Raw genomic sequence first — 15,556 nt, 5'->3', positions numbered from 1 at the left:
TGAATGTATTTCCAAGACTCGAATTCAAATAATTTTGACTTCTTCTTCCAACAAATTTTGTCACCATCATTTTCACCAACACTTCCCCCTTTTTTCGAGCCCCATTTGTTATTAATACCTTCAACCATTTGCAGCACTTCTTCTCCAGTTAATGGCTCGGGAGGCGTGTCATATTCAAGTTTCCAATTAAAAGATGCATTCTGCCTCCGATATGGATGATATGTTTGTAACCATTTTCTATGCTCGATGTAACAAATTTTGTGGCTATTTTTGAACCTGTGACTAGGTGTATCATTGCCGCATATTGGACATGCTTTATATCCTTTAACAACACAACCAGATAAGTTTTCGTAGGCATGAAAAACATTAATTGTCCACAGCAATACACCTCTGAGTGTAAACTATTCTTCTATGTGTGCATCATACACTCCTCTAATCCCATCCCACAAAGATTTTAAATCATCAATCAAAGGCTCTAAGTAGATGTCCATATCATTTTCGGGTTGTTTAGGACCGGAAATCAATAAGGTCAACATCATGAACTTTCATTTCATGCATAACCATAGTGGGAGATTATATGTAATTAAGATAACTGGCCAACAACTGTATTTGCTACTGAAAAAATTGTGGGGATTGAATCCATCAGATGAGAGAGCCAATCTCAAGTTTCTCAACTCTTTACCAAACTCGGGCCTATTATCATCAACAAGTTTCCAAGACGGGCCGCTGGATGAGACATATGACCCCCAATTGATTTTCTATCAGCATGCCAAATCAAACTCTTAGCTGTCTTACGTGATTGAAACATTCTTTTAAACTTTGGAACTGGCGGAAAATACCACACCACCTTCGCTGACACACCCTCTTTCAAGATTGAATCTTTGCCTTCCTTCCACCTTGAGGTACCAAAGGTAGGACAATTAGTTGAATCTTCATATTCCCTCCTATACAAGATGCAGTCATTGGGGCATGCATGGATTTTCTCATAACTCATCCCCAATGCAAACAAAATCTTTTTTGCCTCGTACATAGAGAAATGTATTGTATTTCCTTATGGAATCAAATCTCCTTGAAGTATCAATAATTCTATAAAACATACTTCACTCATCCCATGTTTTGATTTCAAATTATATAACTTCACTAATGCCGACAACTTCATGTACTTATTGTAACTAGGGTATAAAGGTTGATCTCTGTAAACCGTGTATCCCTAATGTGTCGTGACTTGAACCTGGGCAGGGGCCTAGGTTTGTATATGATTGTGCAAGCAGGTGGACTCCTGGGGAGAACCTCCACACTTAGAATGGTTTATCAGAACAGGAGCGAACTGGGGTTGATCCCAGCTAAGCCCCCTCCGATGGTTAAGTCAGAAACTATGTGGTGGTGGAGATAAATGGATATATGGTTCATTAGGTCAAGAAGTTATTACCTTTGTCTGGAGATAGGTGAGGGGTACTTATAAGGGGGAGAAGGAGAGACAAAGATATTTATGGAGGATATCTTTTCTCCTATCCCCCTGGCCTGAATCACATTTACTATTTCACTTCCAATCACCCTACTTCTTGACAGGGTCAGGTGGCAAAGTGACAGCAAACAAGGATGGGAGATGTATTAAATGATCCCTCTCCATCACCAGCCTGTTTATCCTGGAGAACGAAGAGTAAGGTGACACTTGGTCAGGGATGGGACGTGCCTCAACCTACCTTCCCTGCCTGCCAGGCTGTTTCATTAATGCTCCTCTGGTTTGGGACATGATGCCCTGCGGTCGGGTCAGTGACTAAACACCCGATCACTGGTCCAACCTTTGCTTCGTCATATTCTGCTTTGAGGAGCCCACTGCTGATGCCGAGGGTGTCATAAGTGATCGGGTCGGTATATAAGTGATCTGGTCCACTATGGCCACGTGGTTTCTCCTGGTGGGCTCGGCTCATAGTGATGGTATGAGTCATTAATAGTAGCCCCCCAACTTTTTACCTCAAGGAGCCAACCTTGGGTGGGGAGTTGCTTAATTTCCTATGTTTTTGAGTGAGCTGAGCCCCTTTTGTCCCTTTTTGTTTATACCAAGTTCTAAGGCTCGGGTAGTATAGCCCCCAAGTTCGCAGCCGAGTAGGTTCCTTGGAGTAGTAGTGGCGCCAGGTTTTTGAATTGCAGGCACTTGAGTGTGGGTGACGTGGCCCTGGCCGATTGGCGGAGCAAAGGTACATTTAATGGCCTTTAACAGTAGGCATGTTGGAAGGGTCGCGTCAATTCATTTCCCATCGCTTCGTCTGATAGGGGCTGTGGTTCGACCACGTGTGGCTATCCTAGCGAAGCACCCGATGTGTAGACTGTGGGGATCGCATGGTTGTCGTGGTATAAAAGGGTTGGAGCATGCCTTTTTTCAAGCATTTGTGCCATTGATCCCGTTGGAGAGCTTTGGAGCAGTGTGTTTAGGCGATTTTTTTCAGTGCGTCAAGTGTGTGAATATGGTAGCTTTCCAGGTCGCAGGTGTTGCTGGTAAGTATCTTTCCTTCCTTTTCCTTCTTTCCTTCCTCTTCCTTCTTTTCTTGCCCAGAATCGCCATTTGAATTTCCAAGCATTTTCATGCTTTCTGGGTTTTTTAGAGTGTGCGCATCGAGTGTTCCTTTTTTGGTGTGTTTTGATTTGTGGAACTCGCCCCTTCCTTGATTGATTGTGTTTGAAGTGCTTCGTTGGGAGCGGTGTAAAACATGTCAAGCCGATTAGATATGGCTGACTCGCAGGAGCCATCGAGCAGCGGGTCAGCCTTTAGGGATGATGAGAGAGACACAGAAGTAGTATAGGAAATGTATAAGGTAGCTGAGCAGATGGGAGAGGGTATGCCCTCGAGGGGAACATCGAGTATCGCAGAGCCAAAAGAGTGGAGAGTGCTGATCAGGGTGGTGAAGGACGTGTAGAATGAGAGCAGGGAGAGGTGACAATTGTCGTGGGTGGGTCGGGTGGTGAAAGAAGCGAGGGTAGATCGCGTGTCGACCAGAGCGTAGAGGGAGATAGAGTTAAGCCCAGAAATGTTGGCACGCGGGTAGGCACAGGCTCGAGTGAGGTGACTGAGGCGAGTACAGGGACTGAGTTAGCAGGGGGGATGGTTAGCTGATGAACATCCAAGTAGTATGACACGACAGAAGTTAGATTGGCTCCGAGAGGAACATGCCATACCAAGTAATATTATACTTAGGGCGCCGACTGGAAATGAGAAGCCGAGCACACCGCCACTAGGGTGGGTGACTTTGTGTGTAGACATACTGAAGCAGGGTGTTCGGCTACCACTGTCCCCCTTTTTGTAAGAGTGGATGAGTCGGCTGGGTGTAGCGCCTCATCAAATGAATCCGAATGTGTATAGGACCATGGTGAGTGTCTATGCTTTGTGGCAGCGGATGCATAAGTCAGAGCCGACCATAAACCAGATGTTGCACTGCTTCCTATTGAAGAGAAGTCCATATCAGTTTGGGTTCTGTTATCTCCAGAGCGCAGTGGAGAAGATAATTGAAAGTAGCCCTTCCTCGCAAAAGACATGGAAACCGCACTAGTTCTATGTCTCGGGTGCGTGGGAATTCGTGGAGGGGGTCGAGCCGAGGCAGCCTAGGATACAAAGGCGCTTTAGAATGCCAGGTCGGGCCACCGTGCAGGACTGTCAATTGAGCCTTGTTTTGCTATTACATATGTTCATAAAAAATGTGTCCATGTATTTATGTTCTTCGTTTTGTCCTTTCTGTGTATGGACATACGTGGTGAATCTTTGCAGTTGAATTGGAGCGAGCCGAGCTGTTCGAAGTTAAGCAGGAACAAGTTGACCAGGTACTTGCCTTGCCCAGTACCGAGAGGGCCACTGATATTCTCCTTGCCAGCGAAGGTCTGCTCAGCTCAACAGGTTGGCTATCCTTTCTCTACCTCTATGTTGATTGTTGCTTTTGTTGGATTTACTAAGTGTGGCAAATTGTGACGTGTCAGTGATGAAGCCTGGTCAAAATGATCCTGCTCTGCAAGCTAATCTGATGAAGCTGGCGAAGAAGGGCTTCGCGAGAGGGTCGGTAGGAGGCTCCCAGGCTCGAGTCAGGGGATCTCCCCATATGTTGGTGGCTAGGAGCCAGGCGACAAGTGCTGCCTTGGTTCCTGCCCGAGGTGGGCAAAAGAGGCAGACCGAGGAAACTCTATCTCGAGACCTTGGGAAGAGGCGAGTTGAGGAGGAACCAAGGAGAGACTTAGGAAAAAGGCCCGCAAGCTCGTCGGTGCCTGAAGTTGGGAAGAAGGTAAGTGTGGACCTTGTGGGTGGCCCATTAGAGCCTAATAAGTAATTACCTGATTCTTCAAAAGAAGAGGCACCAACTCTTTCAAAATCTGTGACCTCATTAGTTAACTTTTTCACCTTTTCATCCATTTGATGTCTAAGAAATTTCTGTTGTGAAAACATGTCAAGTTTTTCACTCCTCTTACACAACCATGTCGCTCAACACCAAAAAAATTTCAAAGAGCATCATCTCGAAAGCTATATGTGATGATTTGTATTCATACTTTTAAAATTTAATAAAAGAACAAGGTAAAGAACATAGGCCATCCTCAATCAGGCTCTAAAGGGGGATGCACCACCTTTTGGCTTCAACAAATAGAAATTCATGCAAAAATAAAAAAATAAAAAATCCCAATGGTCCAAATTTGAGGCCTTAATGACAAGGCCCGCCTCGAATTTCTCGGTCTCCGTGATGGATCATGTGGTGTTTCCGACATCAACTGATGTTGGGCCCACTTACTAGACAATATCCTCTTCTTCAAAATCAAGGAAAAGAGGGACGAGACTTTCTGCTAAAATTTCCACAGAGTCTCCCCTGAAAAATGGACTTTCCCAAAAATTTCAACATGTCATAAACACAGTAATATACTCCCAATAGCAGCATGCACAGGGTAAAATCATGCAGTTTACATAATAGGCCTCCAGCCTTACATCCAACCCTAGCATGGGCGATAACAGAGCATATCTAAAGAATTTCAGTTTACAAATGAAACAAAGTTAAACGTAAATAAAAATAGATAAAGATTATCCTACAGAAGTCGAGCCTCGAAGATTATCCTAGGGAAGCCCTATTTAGACCTAAAACCTTTATTCTGGGCCTGTCCAATGAAAAATTCAAATATATAAAAGTGGGAAAGTAAAGTACTAGAAGAGAGGATATGAAGCAGGTAAATATTTAAAGTGCAACTAAAGTAAACTTCGGAAACAAAAAGGTTCTAGATGTTGGAGATTTCTCTATCCAGCTCTAGTATGATAACAAGTTGAAACGAAGGCCAAAGATTTCTCCATTAATTGCTTTTAAAAAAACAAATTACAATATTGAAGAGATTGGAGATTTCTCTATCCAATCTACATAGGTTTCTGCTATATAGAAGAAACTAAACTAATTGATTAAACAAGAATCATACCATGGAAATGACAAAGCAATAAAAGATAAACGCAGGAGTTACAACTAATTATCTGGGTAGGAAGTTGATATTTGGAAATCTTGAAGTTTTGTTCAAGTGTTTACAAGATGTTGCTTATGATTTTGAATAGAGAGTCCCCTTGCGCTACTATTGAACCTCTATATTTATAGGCAGAAGATCTTTACAGCTGACGATGAAGGCTGGAGGATGACACTTGAGTGTTGCCCAAAGTCAGCTACCGATTTGCCATTGTGAGTCGATTCATATGTAGGAGAAGGGATATCACAGATGGAACCAGTGGTTTCAAGGGGTATTTCGTTGATTTGTTGTCCTTTCGCAACCGAAGATCTAGTCCGAAGATGGCTCCTCTTGGTTTTGGCGTCCATTATCTAGCCTTCTTTCTTACTGGAGAGATGATGGTCAAGTCATTCTTAATGGCGAGAAACCATCTTCAGACCGTCACGTGGGTCAACTGGTAACGGTTACTTACCTTCTTGACTTTAGTGTAGGTTAAAACTGAGGCTTGTTGAGGTATGGGCTTCTAAAGGAATTTTTTTAATTCTCGGCCCAAATATGAGAGAACCTTTTTCATTTCGAAAGGAAGAGACTGGCCTGAGCTACATTCAACTTTATTTAGAGAATAAACCAAATTTGGTACATTTTCCAAATATGGTACAAATTTTGCTCCATGAGCAGTGGCGGATCTACAGAGGCGTAAAAAGGTGCAGTTGCACCTGCCCTTGTCGGAAAAAGCCATTGTGGTGGCTGGGTTTGCCCCTTTGATCTGTGTTGAAGGTGCCCACCACTTGTTTGAGAGAATGCCTTAGCAATGTCTTATATTTGGCTGCTGCGCTGTTGTGCTTCGCAGGCGCAGCGCACTTAATTTTTTTTTATTTAAAAACCTGGCCAAAAAGCCTTAGTCTTTACTTCACGCCACGCCACGCCACAAAACCTGTAATCAAATTAATCCATATACGAATACAATAGCATTCCAAATTCAGTGGCGGAGAGGATTTAATCCTTGAGTGGAATGGCTTTTTTTGAAACCGGAAGATTTCTCTTTGCTTGTTGCAGACCCACAAGGTGAACGCAGGCCACTTTGCTTCTTAAAAATAATAATAATAATAATCTTTTCTTATGGTTTTGTTCTAGGCTTTTTTTTTTAATCTTCTGTTTTTCTGTTCTTTTCTTTTTTATAATATGTTTTATAATTATTATTTTTCTCATTTGGCTCTCTATATATTCGTTTAATCATTAGCAAGCTTGAAGAAGCTGTACAATTCACAACTTGAGGGATGTATTTTAATTTGTTTATTGAATTAATACTTTGATATGCATTTCGATTAGATTAAGTGATATTGATTTTCGTAAAATTAATTGATGATTCAATATGAATTTTGGTAGAATATTTATGTAATTAATATACTGTATAGACTATAGTCAATTAGTCATAGAGCTAAGATCCTTATTTGTTTTAATTATACAATTATGGAACAGTACTTTAAGAGAAAATATCTAAATTTTTATTTGAATAAGTTCTAATCCTTCTTAAAATAATCCGGGTAGCTTTTTAAAATTGTTTCTCTCCGGGAAAAGTCCTGAATTCGCAACTGATGAGGCCTCTTTTGGGTACTTCTTGATCCCGAGGAAAGATCAATATTGACTTTGGTAACATCATCAACTGCCATGACAGCTGGTGAGGGTTCATGATCATCCACATCACTATCATCGCCGCTATCACCATCCTGGGAAAATTCTACAGTGCGCCAGGCGCACTGATGCGCCACTTATTATAGACCATTGGATGAGTAGCTGGGGCATGTGGGGTAATCCAAAGCGTTGATTGTTGGTTACCGGTTAAATTGGTTGCTGTAGGTAAAACCAAATAAAAAATACTTGCTCGCTCAGTAAGAGACATTTCAAGTTTAGGGTTGGGTTTTCATTTCTTTCCCTTCAAGTTCGATTCCTTCCACAGCAGCTCCTCTCCTCCTTCTGCGATGACGAGACGATGCCCGCGACCACATCTCCTCCCCTCTCAAGTAGGTCATGCTCCTTCTTCTCCTTCTTCATTTCGTTCTCCTTTCTAGGGTTTTTGGTCTGGGTATCTTCCTTGTTGTTGCTGCTTCATTGCTGGATTCTTTGTTTTGTTTTTTTAGGTTTTCATAGTTATGATTTCTCTGTCTCACTCTCATCTGGATCTCTGTGGATGGCTTTCTCTCAACCTCTCTGTGGTAGGTAAGAACTCTAATTTTCTCCCTCTCTTTCTAACTGTGTAATTTAGATGATTCGCATCATAGCAGAAAGTATTTCAACTTTGAATTTTGGTCTAGGCTTTCTAACAAAATGATTTATATGTCCTATTTTAATTTAGGGTTTAATGATTTGGGTATTGAATCGCAATTCCTTATTTATTTATTTTGGTAATATTTTGGATTTATATAGGAATTTGGTAATTTTTTGAAATTATAATATATTTTTTTTTCTTTCGAATTGTTCTCTCTCCCACCTCTCCCCTTTCTCCCTCTCAGATATACGTTGCTAATTTCTTACTTTTTTTATTATTTGAATTTGAGGGTAGGAAGCTTGAGAGTTGTTCATTCTTGATAATGATATGGGACTTTAAATTGATGGCCTTGAGACTGCATATTGTTCAAACCAAAAGCACTGGGTTCTTGAAGGAAGATGCTAGACGATGGAGCATCCATTTCATCCTTGAAGAGATATTGCAGGTTTCTATTTTGTAAACTGTGTGTATTCTATGTTTGATAAAATAATGATCTAGAACTTGAGATAGGATTGAGACATTTATTGTCCTCCACGACAATGGAGCAAATTGGTGTCCATTACAACCCATGAGATCCATGACTTCTTATAATGTATTATTTTTGTGCTTGAGATAATTTAGTTTGAATTTTAGAGTAATATCTTTAGTTTCTTATGTAGTTTTAGAGATGCTCAACAACAGAGCATAGAATGTAGGTGTTGTAAGTTCTTTGTCCAATCTTCATCTTTGACATGAGTTATGCTATAGAATTTCATTGATAAAGTGACTGAAACTTATTAGTGATCATTCATACATCATTTTCATGTTCATGTTCAAAAGATAAACAATTGATCATTGTCTCTTAATGCGTCTAATTCTTCTACTTTTGAGCCGTCCACCATCACAACTGTGCTCCTCTTTTTCCCAACTTTTTCTCTGCATTCACAAAAACAAAAAAACAAAAATGCTATCATTGATGTGAATTTATGAATTTGAATTTATCTTCTTTTATGTATGAATTTGAATGTGTGAGATGATTCTCATCTTTGGCAATGTGTGAAATCATTGAACTCTCTGGCCTTCTAGGGGTTGATTTTAGGGAAAATTCTACAGTGGACCTGGCGCATCCATGCGCCAAGTCCTGTTCACCGTTAGATTTTGTTAAAATTTCCTGGGTAAATCAACACCATTGAATGGGATAACCTAAAAACCTGCTCAGCAGGTTGAAAGAAAATTCCCAACCCGTCAAAACCTAAGCCCCCTCTTCACTCACTTCATCTTTCTAACTCTCGCTCTCTCTGATCCCAAACCCTCACTCTCTATCTCATCTAAATCCTTTTTCCTCTTCGTTTTCAGACTTAACGCCTGTACTCCTCTCTCTTTCTCTCATCTCAGCCTCCTTCTCTCATGTAGGGCGTCAAGGATCTGGCCAAAATGACGCTGGTCATGAATGAGAGCTATGCAGACCGAAGGCTTCCTCACCATCGCAACCCCAAAGAGTTTGTTCCATTGGACCATTTGGCAGGTCAATTTTATGTTTTTCTCTTCCATCAAGATTACTCTCATTAATTTTCCCTTAATATGGGTTATTATAATTGATTTTGTATTTAACAAGTTGGTGGGTGCTGGTGTTGCAGATCTTGAGTGGTGTGAAGGAGAATCTGGGTCAAAGTTTTCGAGCCCGGTCACTGAATCTAATAGCCAGGATTCATCACTCATTGCTTTGAAGCTAGGGAGGTTGGCTGATAGCAAAAATGGGCAGAATGGTCAACATTCTAAAGAGAGGTCTACAAGAGCTGGCATTAAGGGTTCATACTCTCACACTCCCACGCGGCAAGTCCTTGTTTGTAACATGGATCTTAGCTCCTCAAAGGATTACCACAAGAGGCATATAGTTTGTGATACTCACTCCAAGACTCCTAAAGCGATTGTTAATGGCATTGAAGTTAATGTGACTCCGTCAGAGGAGAAAACAGTTGATGAAGAACCATTGGTGTTTGCCAATAAGCAGGTACACATATTTGATTTTATGTCTTTGTCCAATTTTTCATTGCCGTGCCTGTTCAAAGAATAATATGTGTATAATTATGTTCTCTTTTTGGAGGCAAAAAATGCATTTACAGCACTTCTGGAATCTGCAAATGTTCACTCCGATTGGACTTGGGAGCAGGTAGCTTGGCTATTCCATTCGTATTATCACCATCTTTTGTTGTTGAAGAGTCTTCTAACAGTTTTTGAAATGTTATATCAGACAATAGTGCGTTGAAAACTCTAGGTGAGAGGAAGCAAGCATTTAATGAGGTAATCTTATTAATGATTTCTTAACTGCTTTAGAGTCTTGGTCGTTCTTTTGTTTATTTGCACATATTCAAGACTACTTTTATTTCATTAGAATTGTGCACTGCTCAATGACTCCCCCCCTAATTAATATTCATGATTTTTATCAAGAATATTTCGCATCATTTTCTGACCTAAAACTAATGAGATTTATTAATTTAGTAGTTGGGTCAAAGGAACAAACTGGAGAATGAAGAGAGGCGCATGAGGCAGAAAAAAGCTTAGGAAGAATTTTCAAAAATGTTTCAAGTATGTTGCTTTCTAGTCATAATTGGTTACTGCATTTTTCTTTAATAATTTTATAATACATCATGCCTTGATCTTAACAAAAAAGTTTGTATTTTGATATTTTTCTGAAGGAGTCCAAGGAACTTACGTCAGCAACCAGATGGAGGTTTACTCCTCTCTGTTCTATGAATAGTGTGATTTTGAGTTTAGTCTTTTTGATGTATTTTATGACTGGGAAGCATGCAAAATGTTTTAGATGTTCTGACTGATGTATTGGCCTGATCAGCAAAGCTCTCAGTATGTTTGAAAATGATGAACGATTCAAGGTTGTAGAATGAGCGAGGGACCGGGAAGATCTTTATGAGAGCTACATTGTAGAATTGGAGAGGAAGGTAACAATTTGCCTTTCATTTTTCATTTTCTGACTTATGCTATGCACCATTTATAGATATCGTATTGTAAATTAGGGCCTTATATTTGATTCCTGATGTTATTAGAAAAGATTTTTGGTATCAAGTAGATAGGATTGAGAATTGCCTCTACATGCTTTAAACATGAATTATGTTGAAGAACCACCAATTGGACTGGTGGTATTGGCTTATTGGCCTGCTGTCTCACTTATTGTCCAGTTCTCCACTTGTTCTAACTCCCTTCAATTTGTGGATTTGTTTAAATTTGCATTTTCCAACAGTTGAATTTGCTTTGGTAAAACCGCCTTAAATGGTATCCTCATTTTCATTGCCCTTTAGGTGTACAAAACTCCATGGGGTGCTCATGTTACTTAATATAGATGTTGACACTTCCTAGATTGTAGGGAATATAAACTGACAGAAAAGAATACAATTTTGAGTTCTTTTCTCAAATTTTGAGTTCTTTTCTCAAACAAAAGCAATAAAAAAAACTACTGAGATACATTTATCTTTTAGAGTGAATTTATTGCCATGTATTAGTATTCCATTGTCATTCTCGTTTGGAGTGGGAAGATTAAAATTAGTGGTCTCATGTCACAGAGGATGCCTTTTCTTACTACCTAGGTTTCGATTCTTATATGCAGGAAAAAGAACAGGCGGCTGAAGAGCATAAGCAGAATATTGCATAGTATAGAAAATTCCTGGAATCTTGTGACTTTATCAAGGTAAGCCTTGTAAAAGGAACGTGTACATGTATTTTATTATGACTGATTTTATCTACTACCTTTTGTCATGATCATCATTCATTTGCAGGTGAACAGCCAGTGGCGGAAAGTTCAAGATCGCTGAGAGGATGATGAGAGATGCTTGCATCTTGAAAAACTTGACAGGTTGCTCATTTTCCAGGTAGATCACATAATCTATGTTCAATCATGTGTGTGAGAAGATTGGTTGTGTTCATGTACCAGAACTATATGATGTTTTTTTTGTTGTTGCAGGACTATATTCGCGACCTTGAGAAGGAAGAAGAGGAGCAAAATAAGGTACAGAAGGTATAATCCATATAAATGATAATTTATCTTTCTTCTGGTTCAATGTTCTTATCTTTGTGTTTCGCTAAATTTAAGGAACAATTGTGGCGGGTTGAGAGGAAAACCGCGATGAGTTTCGAAAGCTGATGGAAGAACATGTTGCCGACGGTACTCTTACAGCTAAAACTCACTGGCTCGATTACTGCATGAAGGTGCTCAACTCTAGTTGTTGTGGAGATAATATATGAAGAAGAGCTGCATAGTAAATCAAAAGACAAATGTTTGATTGCTTCTGCATCTGAAGCACTTTTGATAAGTGTTGTCTTTGGATTGTAGGTTAAAGACCTGTCTTCGTATGAAGCTGTTGCATCTAATACCTCTGGTTCAACACCAAAAGAATTGTTTGAGGATGTTGCTGAAGAATTAGAGAAACAGGTGTGTAACCTAGCATCTTATACCATCATGTCTTGATCCATTAATCATCTGTATTTTAGCTAATGTTGAGAATCGAATTCGACATTGTGAATGTAAATATAATGTGATTTGTCAATGCAATTGGCAAACAGGTAGTGCCATTTGCATTCCAGTCGTGCAATTGACAAAGAAAGTAGTCTCATTTGCAATCCAGTTGAGCAATTGCCATTATATGTGCTCAATTAATTGAAAATGTAAATACAATATGTGATTTGTCAATGCAATTAACAAACATGTAGTGTAATTTGCATTCTAGTCAAGCAATTGACAATCAAAGTAGTCTCATTTGCATTCCAGTCGTCCAATTGTCATTATTTGTGCACAATTATGAAACGTAAAATTTCTCACTAATGATAAATCCTTTATAATTAATTGTATGTTCAAAAGGTTGTAATCTATGTGCAAAATCCTTCATATTAAGGATAAGCTTATTTCCGAAAAAAAACATTTGAATTGATTAAGGGTAAAATAAATATAAGTTATAACAAATTGAAAGTATTAGGTCATACGGATCGACATAAATTAAGTTACAAAGTATTAGAATTTCACATATTAACTTTTATTGTTAAGAATTATTATTTTTTGGTTAAATCATGTCTCACTTTTAAATAATGATGGAAATTTGTCTCACATTTGGCCTTTGATATAAAAAAAAAATTAAAAAAAGTCTGCTTTACCATATATTATCGAATCGATACCCATCAATTGCCTATTTTGCTTTCACTCAGCCCCATCAAGTTGACAATCGATAAATAGATAACACGTAATTACCATTCCAATTTGTGAAAACCGAGTGCCTGATTGGCAATTAAACTCATGGTTTTATAAGATTTTGCATAAACTTTACAAGGTTTCGGACCTTGCATGCCCCAACTATGATAAAATAAGTCCTTGATTTTGTAAATCCTTGTTTTTACAAGAATGAGGAGCAATTTTACTTGTTCAAAGCCCAACAATTAATGAATATTGTAATGGAGATCATTTTTATTGTAAATTACGCTATTACAATATTATCGATGAAAGTGAACTTTAAAACGATGCCAAAGCTTGTAAATTTTAACCTAAATCTTGTAATTTACAAGATTAGGGATAAATTTTACAATGTTATAGAACAGTGATGTGCCCAACACTCTAATAAATTTTACCCTCATTCCTTAATCTTGTAAAACATTTTTTACTAGAATAATGACCCATTTTACGTTGCTAAGGTCCATCATTACTAGAATAATGACCCATTTTTATATGTTTATCTTGAAAATACAAAATTTAGGACCTTTTTTTTATACAATATTATGGATCTTAGTATTCCATAAACTTGTAAAATGTATCCATAAACTTGTAATATCATAAATAGAAATGATCTCTATTACAAGATTAGAGATAAACTTTACAATGTTATGGAACGGTTAAGTCCTAAACACTATTAAACATGGATGCAATTATATTTTCCTCGGATTTTTGGTCGAAATTATATTTTCCTTGTGAATGTTGTCATATAATACTACTTCTTCGAACAGCGAGGCAACGTTTGGAATCCCAATATGCAATTGCCAATTTACGGAACAAATTTTGCACTTTTGCGTTGTTAGTATGAGAATACCAAAATTCATAATCAATAAATAAAGAATTCTCATTTACATTCCAATCGTGCAAAGGCTGTGACACCTATTGAACTTACAGGAAAATTCTACAATGGGCGTGGTGTATCCATGCGCCCAAAATATCAGCCATTGGATGAGTAAGTGGAGATGAGGGTTAAATCCACACCATTGAATGCTGGTAACCTGTTAAAAGGGTTGGTGTAGGTAAAAGTGAATGAAATAAAAATTATCCTTGTCCACACTTGAGTTCCCAAATACCAGCAATATAACATTTTGCTATATTGATCTGCTCAAAGAAAACCAGCTATTTCTATGGGTAATTTTCCCTCTATGAAATCAAGTAATTATGTTATGAAAAGAAAACCAGAAAAACTAAGCAGAAATTAATGCAGCACAGGAAGAAACTAAGCAGAAGTAAATGGGTTTTTGATTTGCTGAACAAGCATAATGCAATTGACAAATAGTGAGTTGGAAATTGAACAAGCATAACGCAATTGACAAACAGTGAGTTGGAAATTGAACAAAAATAATACAATTGACAAACAGTTAGTTTGTAATTGAACAAAAAGAATGCAATTGACAAACCGTAAATTTGAAATTGCAAACGTGCATGCATGCCTTTTTTCAACCCTTCTGGCTTGGTTTTCCATAGGATTTCAATTCCCTTTCGAAATAGTTTTGTAACCCCAAAGCTTATGTAACTTGTTTGATGCTATAAACGTATTATATAATGATGTCAAATATGATCGTGTATTGTTGTACGTGAATGGATTGAATGAGTTAATTTGAAAGGAAGTGACCATAAGATGGAAAGGGCACTGATAGATTGGGTCGCCTAGGAGGAAACAAAAATAACTCAATTGACAAACAGTGCGTTGGGAATTGAATAAACATAATGCAATTGACAAACAGTGAGTTAGAAATTGAACAAGTATAATGCAATTGACAAACTGTCTATTTGAAATTGCAAACGTGCATGCATGCCTATTTTCTTAACGTTTGGCTTCGTTTTCCACAGGATTTCACTTCCCATTTACGATATTACAATAGGAAGGACTTGTGTTACACTGTTGGACATTTGTGTTCCATTATATTATAAAATCAATTCCTAATCGTGTAATATCGTAATTTACAAAAAAAGAACATATAGTACAATATTAGGTAAAGTGGAACATTCGGAAGTTAAATTAGGTCCCTATACTTGTAAATACGGATGTTTACAATATTAAGGTCTCATATTACTCTGTTTTGGACAGCTGTGTTCCGCAGAATTGTAAAACCCATCCGTAATCTTGTAATATCGTAATTTACAAGGATAAAGACATCTAGTACAATATTAAGGTAACTAGGGACATTAGGAAAGTAAATTGAGTCCTTATACATGCAAACACAAATGTTTACTATATTAAGGTATCGTATTACTCTGTTTAGGACAGTCATGTTCCACAAGATTGTAAAATGCATCCTTAATCTTGTAATATCGAAATTTACAAAGATAAAAATATGTAGTACAATATTAGGGTAAATGGGAACATTCGGATGGTAAATTGGGTCCTTATACTTGTAAACTCGGATGTTTACAATACTAAGGTCTTGTATTACTCTTTTATGGATAGTTATGTTCCAGAACATTGTAAAACTCATCCTTAATCTTGTAATATCGTAATTTACAAGGATAAAGACATCTAGTACAATATTAAGGTAACTAGGGACATGAGGAAAGTAAATTGTGTCCTTATACGTGTAAACATAAATGTTTACATTATTAAGGTATCGTATTAC

General features: G+C 38.1%; 1 protein-coding gene, 1 long non-coding RNA gene and 1 pseudogene across 9 annotated transcripts; 1 reads left to right on the top strand and 2 right to left on the bottom strand.

Moving 5' to 3' along the window:
* Positions 1 to 24: 24 nt before the first annotated feature.
* On the bottom strand, positions 25 to 1,159 carry LOC148292918 (uncharacterized; annotated as a pseudogene).
* Positions 1,160 to 8,934: 7,775 nt separating this feature from the next.
* LOC148292916 (pre-mRNA-processing protein 40A-like) lies at positions 8,935 to 12,428 on the top strand. 8 transcript variants are annotated; one of them, XM_088244767.1, is made up of 12 exons: positions 8,935 to 9,218; positions 9,331 to 9,704; positions 9,798 to 9,863; positions 9,945 to 9,994; positions 10,196 to 10,279; positions 10,390 to 10,424; positions 10,545 to 10,650; positions 11,313 to 11,393; positions 11,482 to 11,574; positions 11,667 to 11,711; positions 11,796 to 11,911; positions 12,036 to 12,428. In XM_088244767.1, exons 1-4 carry the CDS (start codon positions 9,128 to 9,130, stop codon positions 9,957 to 9,959), a joined length of 546 nt encoding a protein of 181 aa, XP_088100893.1. In that variant the 5' UTR covers positions 8,935 to 9,127; the 3' UTR covers positions 9,960 to 9,994; positions 10,196 to 10,279; positions 10,390 to 10,424; positions 10,545 to 10,650; positions 11,313 to 11,393; positions 11,482 to 11,574; positions 11,667 to 11,711; positions 11,796 to 11,911; positions 12,036 to 12,428. The 8 variants fall into 8 exon arrangements, with proteins under 8 accessions (XP_088100893.1, XP_088100896.1, XP_088100895.1 ...); XM_088244770.1 differs by having other exon boundaries at positions 11,667 to 11,720; XM_088244769.1 differs by having other exon boundaries at positions 10,515 to 10,650.
* LOC148292917 (uncharacterized) lies at positions 10,779 to 11,712 on the bottom strand. The gene is made up of 2 exons (XR_015825823.1): positions 11,584 to 11,712; positions 10,779 to 10,894 (listed from the first exon to the last, which is right to left on the bottom strand). It is a non-coding gene; the product is annotated as an uncharacterized LOC148292917 (long non-coding RNA).
* Positions 12,429 to 15,556: the final 3,128 nt, after the last annotated feature.

The sequence above is a fragment of the Prunus avium genome, chromosome 7 (assembly GCF_965620075.1).
Source record: "Prunus avium chromosome 7, drPruAviu1.hap1.1, whole genome shotgun sequence".
Lineage (NCBI taxonomy): Eukaryota > Viridiplantae > Streptophyta > Magnoliopsida > Rosales > Rosaceae > Prunus > Prunus avium.
Note: the sequence above shows the minus strand (reverse complement) of the source record. Positions and strands in the feature narration are given on the sequence as shown.

Excerpts from the sequence above, each read along its gene's own strand:
- LOC148292916 (XM_088244772.1), top strand. The coding sequence starts at position 9,128 with ATGACGCTGGTCATGAATGAGAGCTATGCAGACCGAAGGCTTCCTCAC. Across the intron at positions 9,219-9,330 it reads TCCATTGGACCATTTGGCAG|ATCTTGAGTGGTGTGAAGGA; the intron begins GTCAATTTTATG and ends CTGGTGTTGCAG. Across the intron at positions 9,705-9,797 it reads TGGTGTTTGCCAATAAGCAG|GCAAAAAATGCATTTACAGC; the intron begins GTACACATATTT and ends CTCTTTTTGGAG.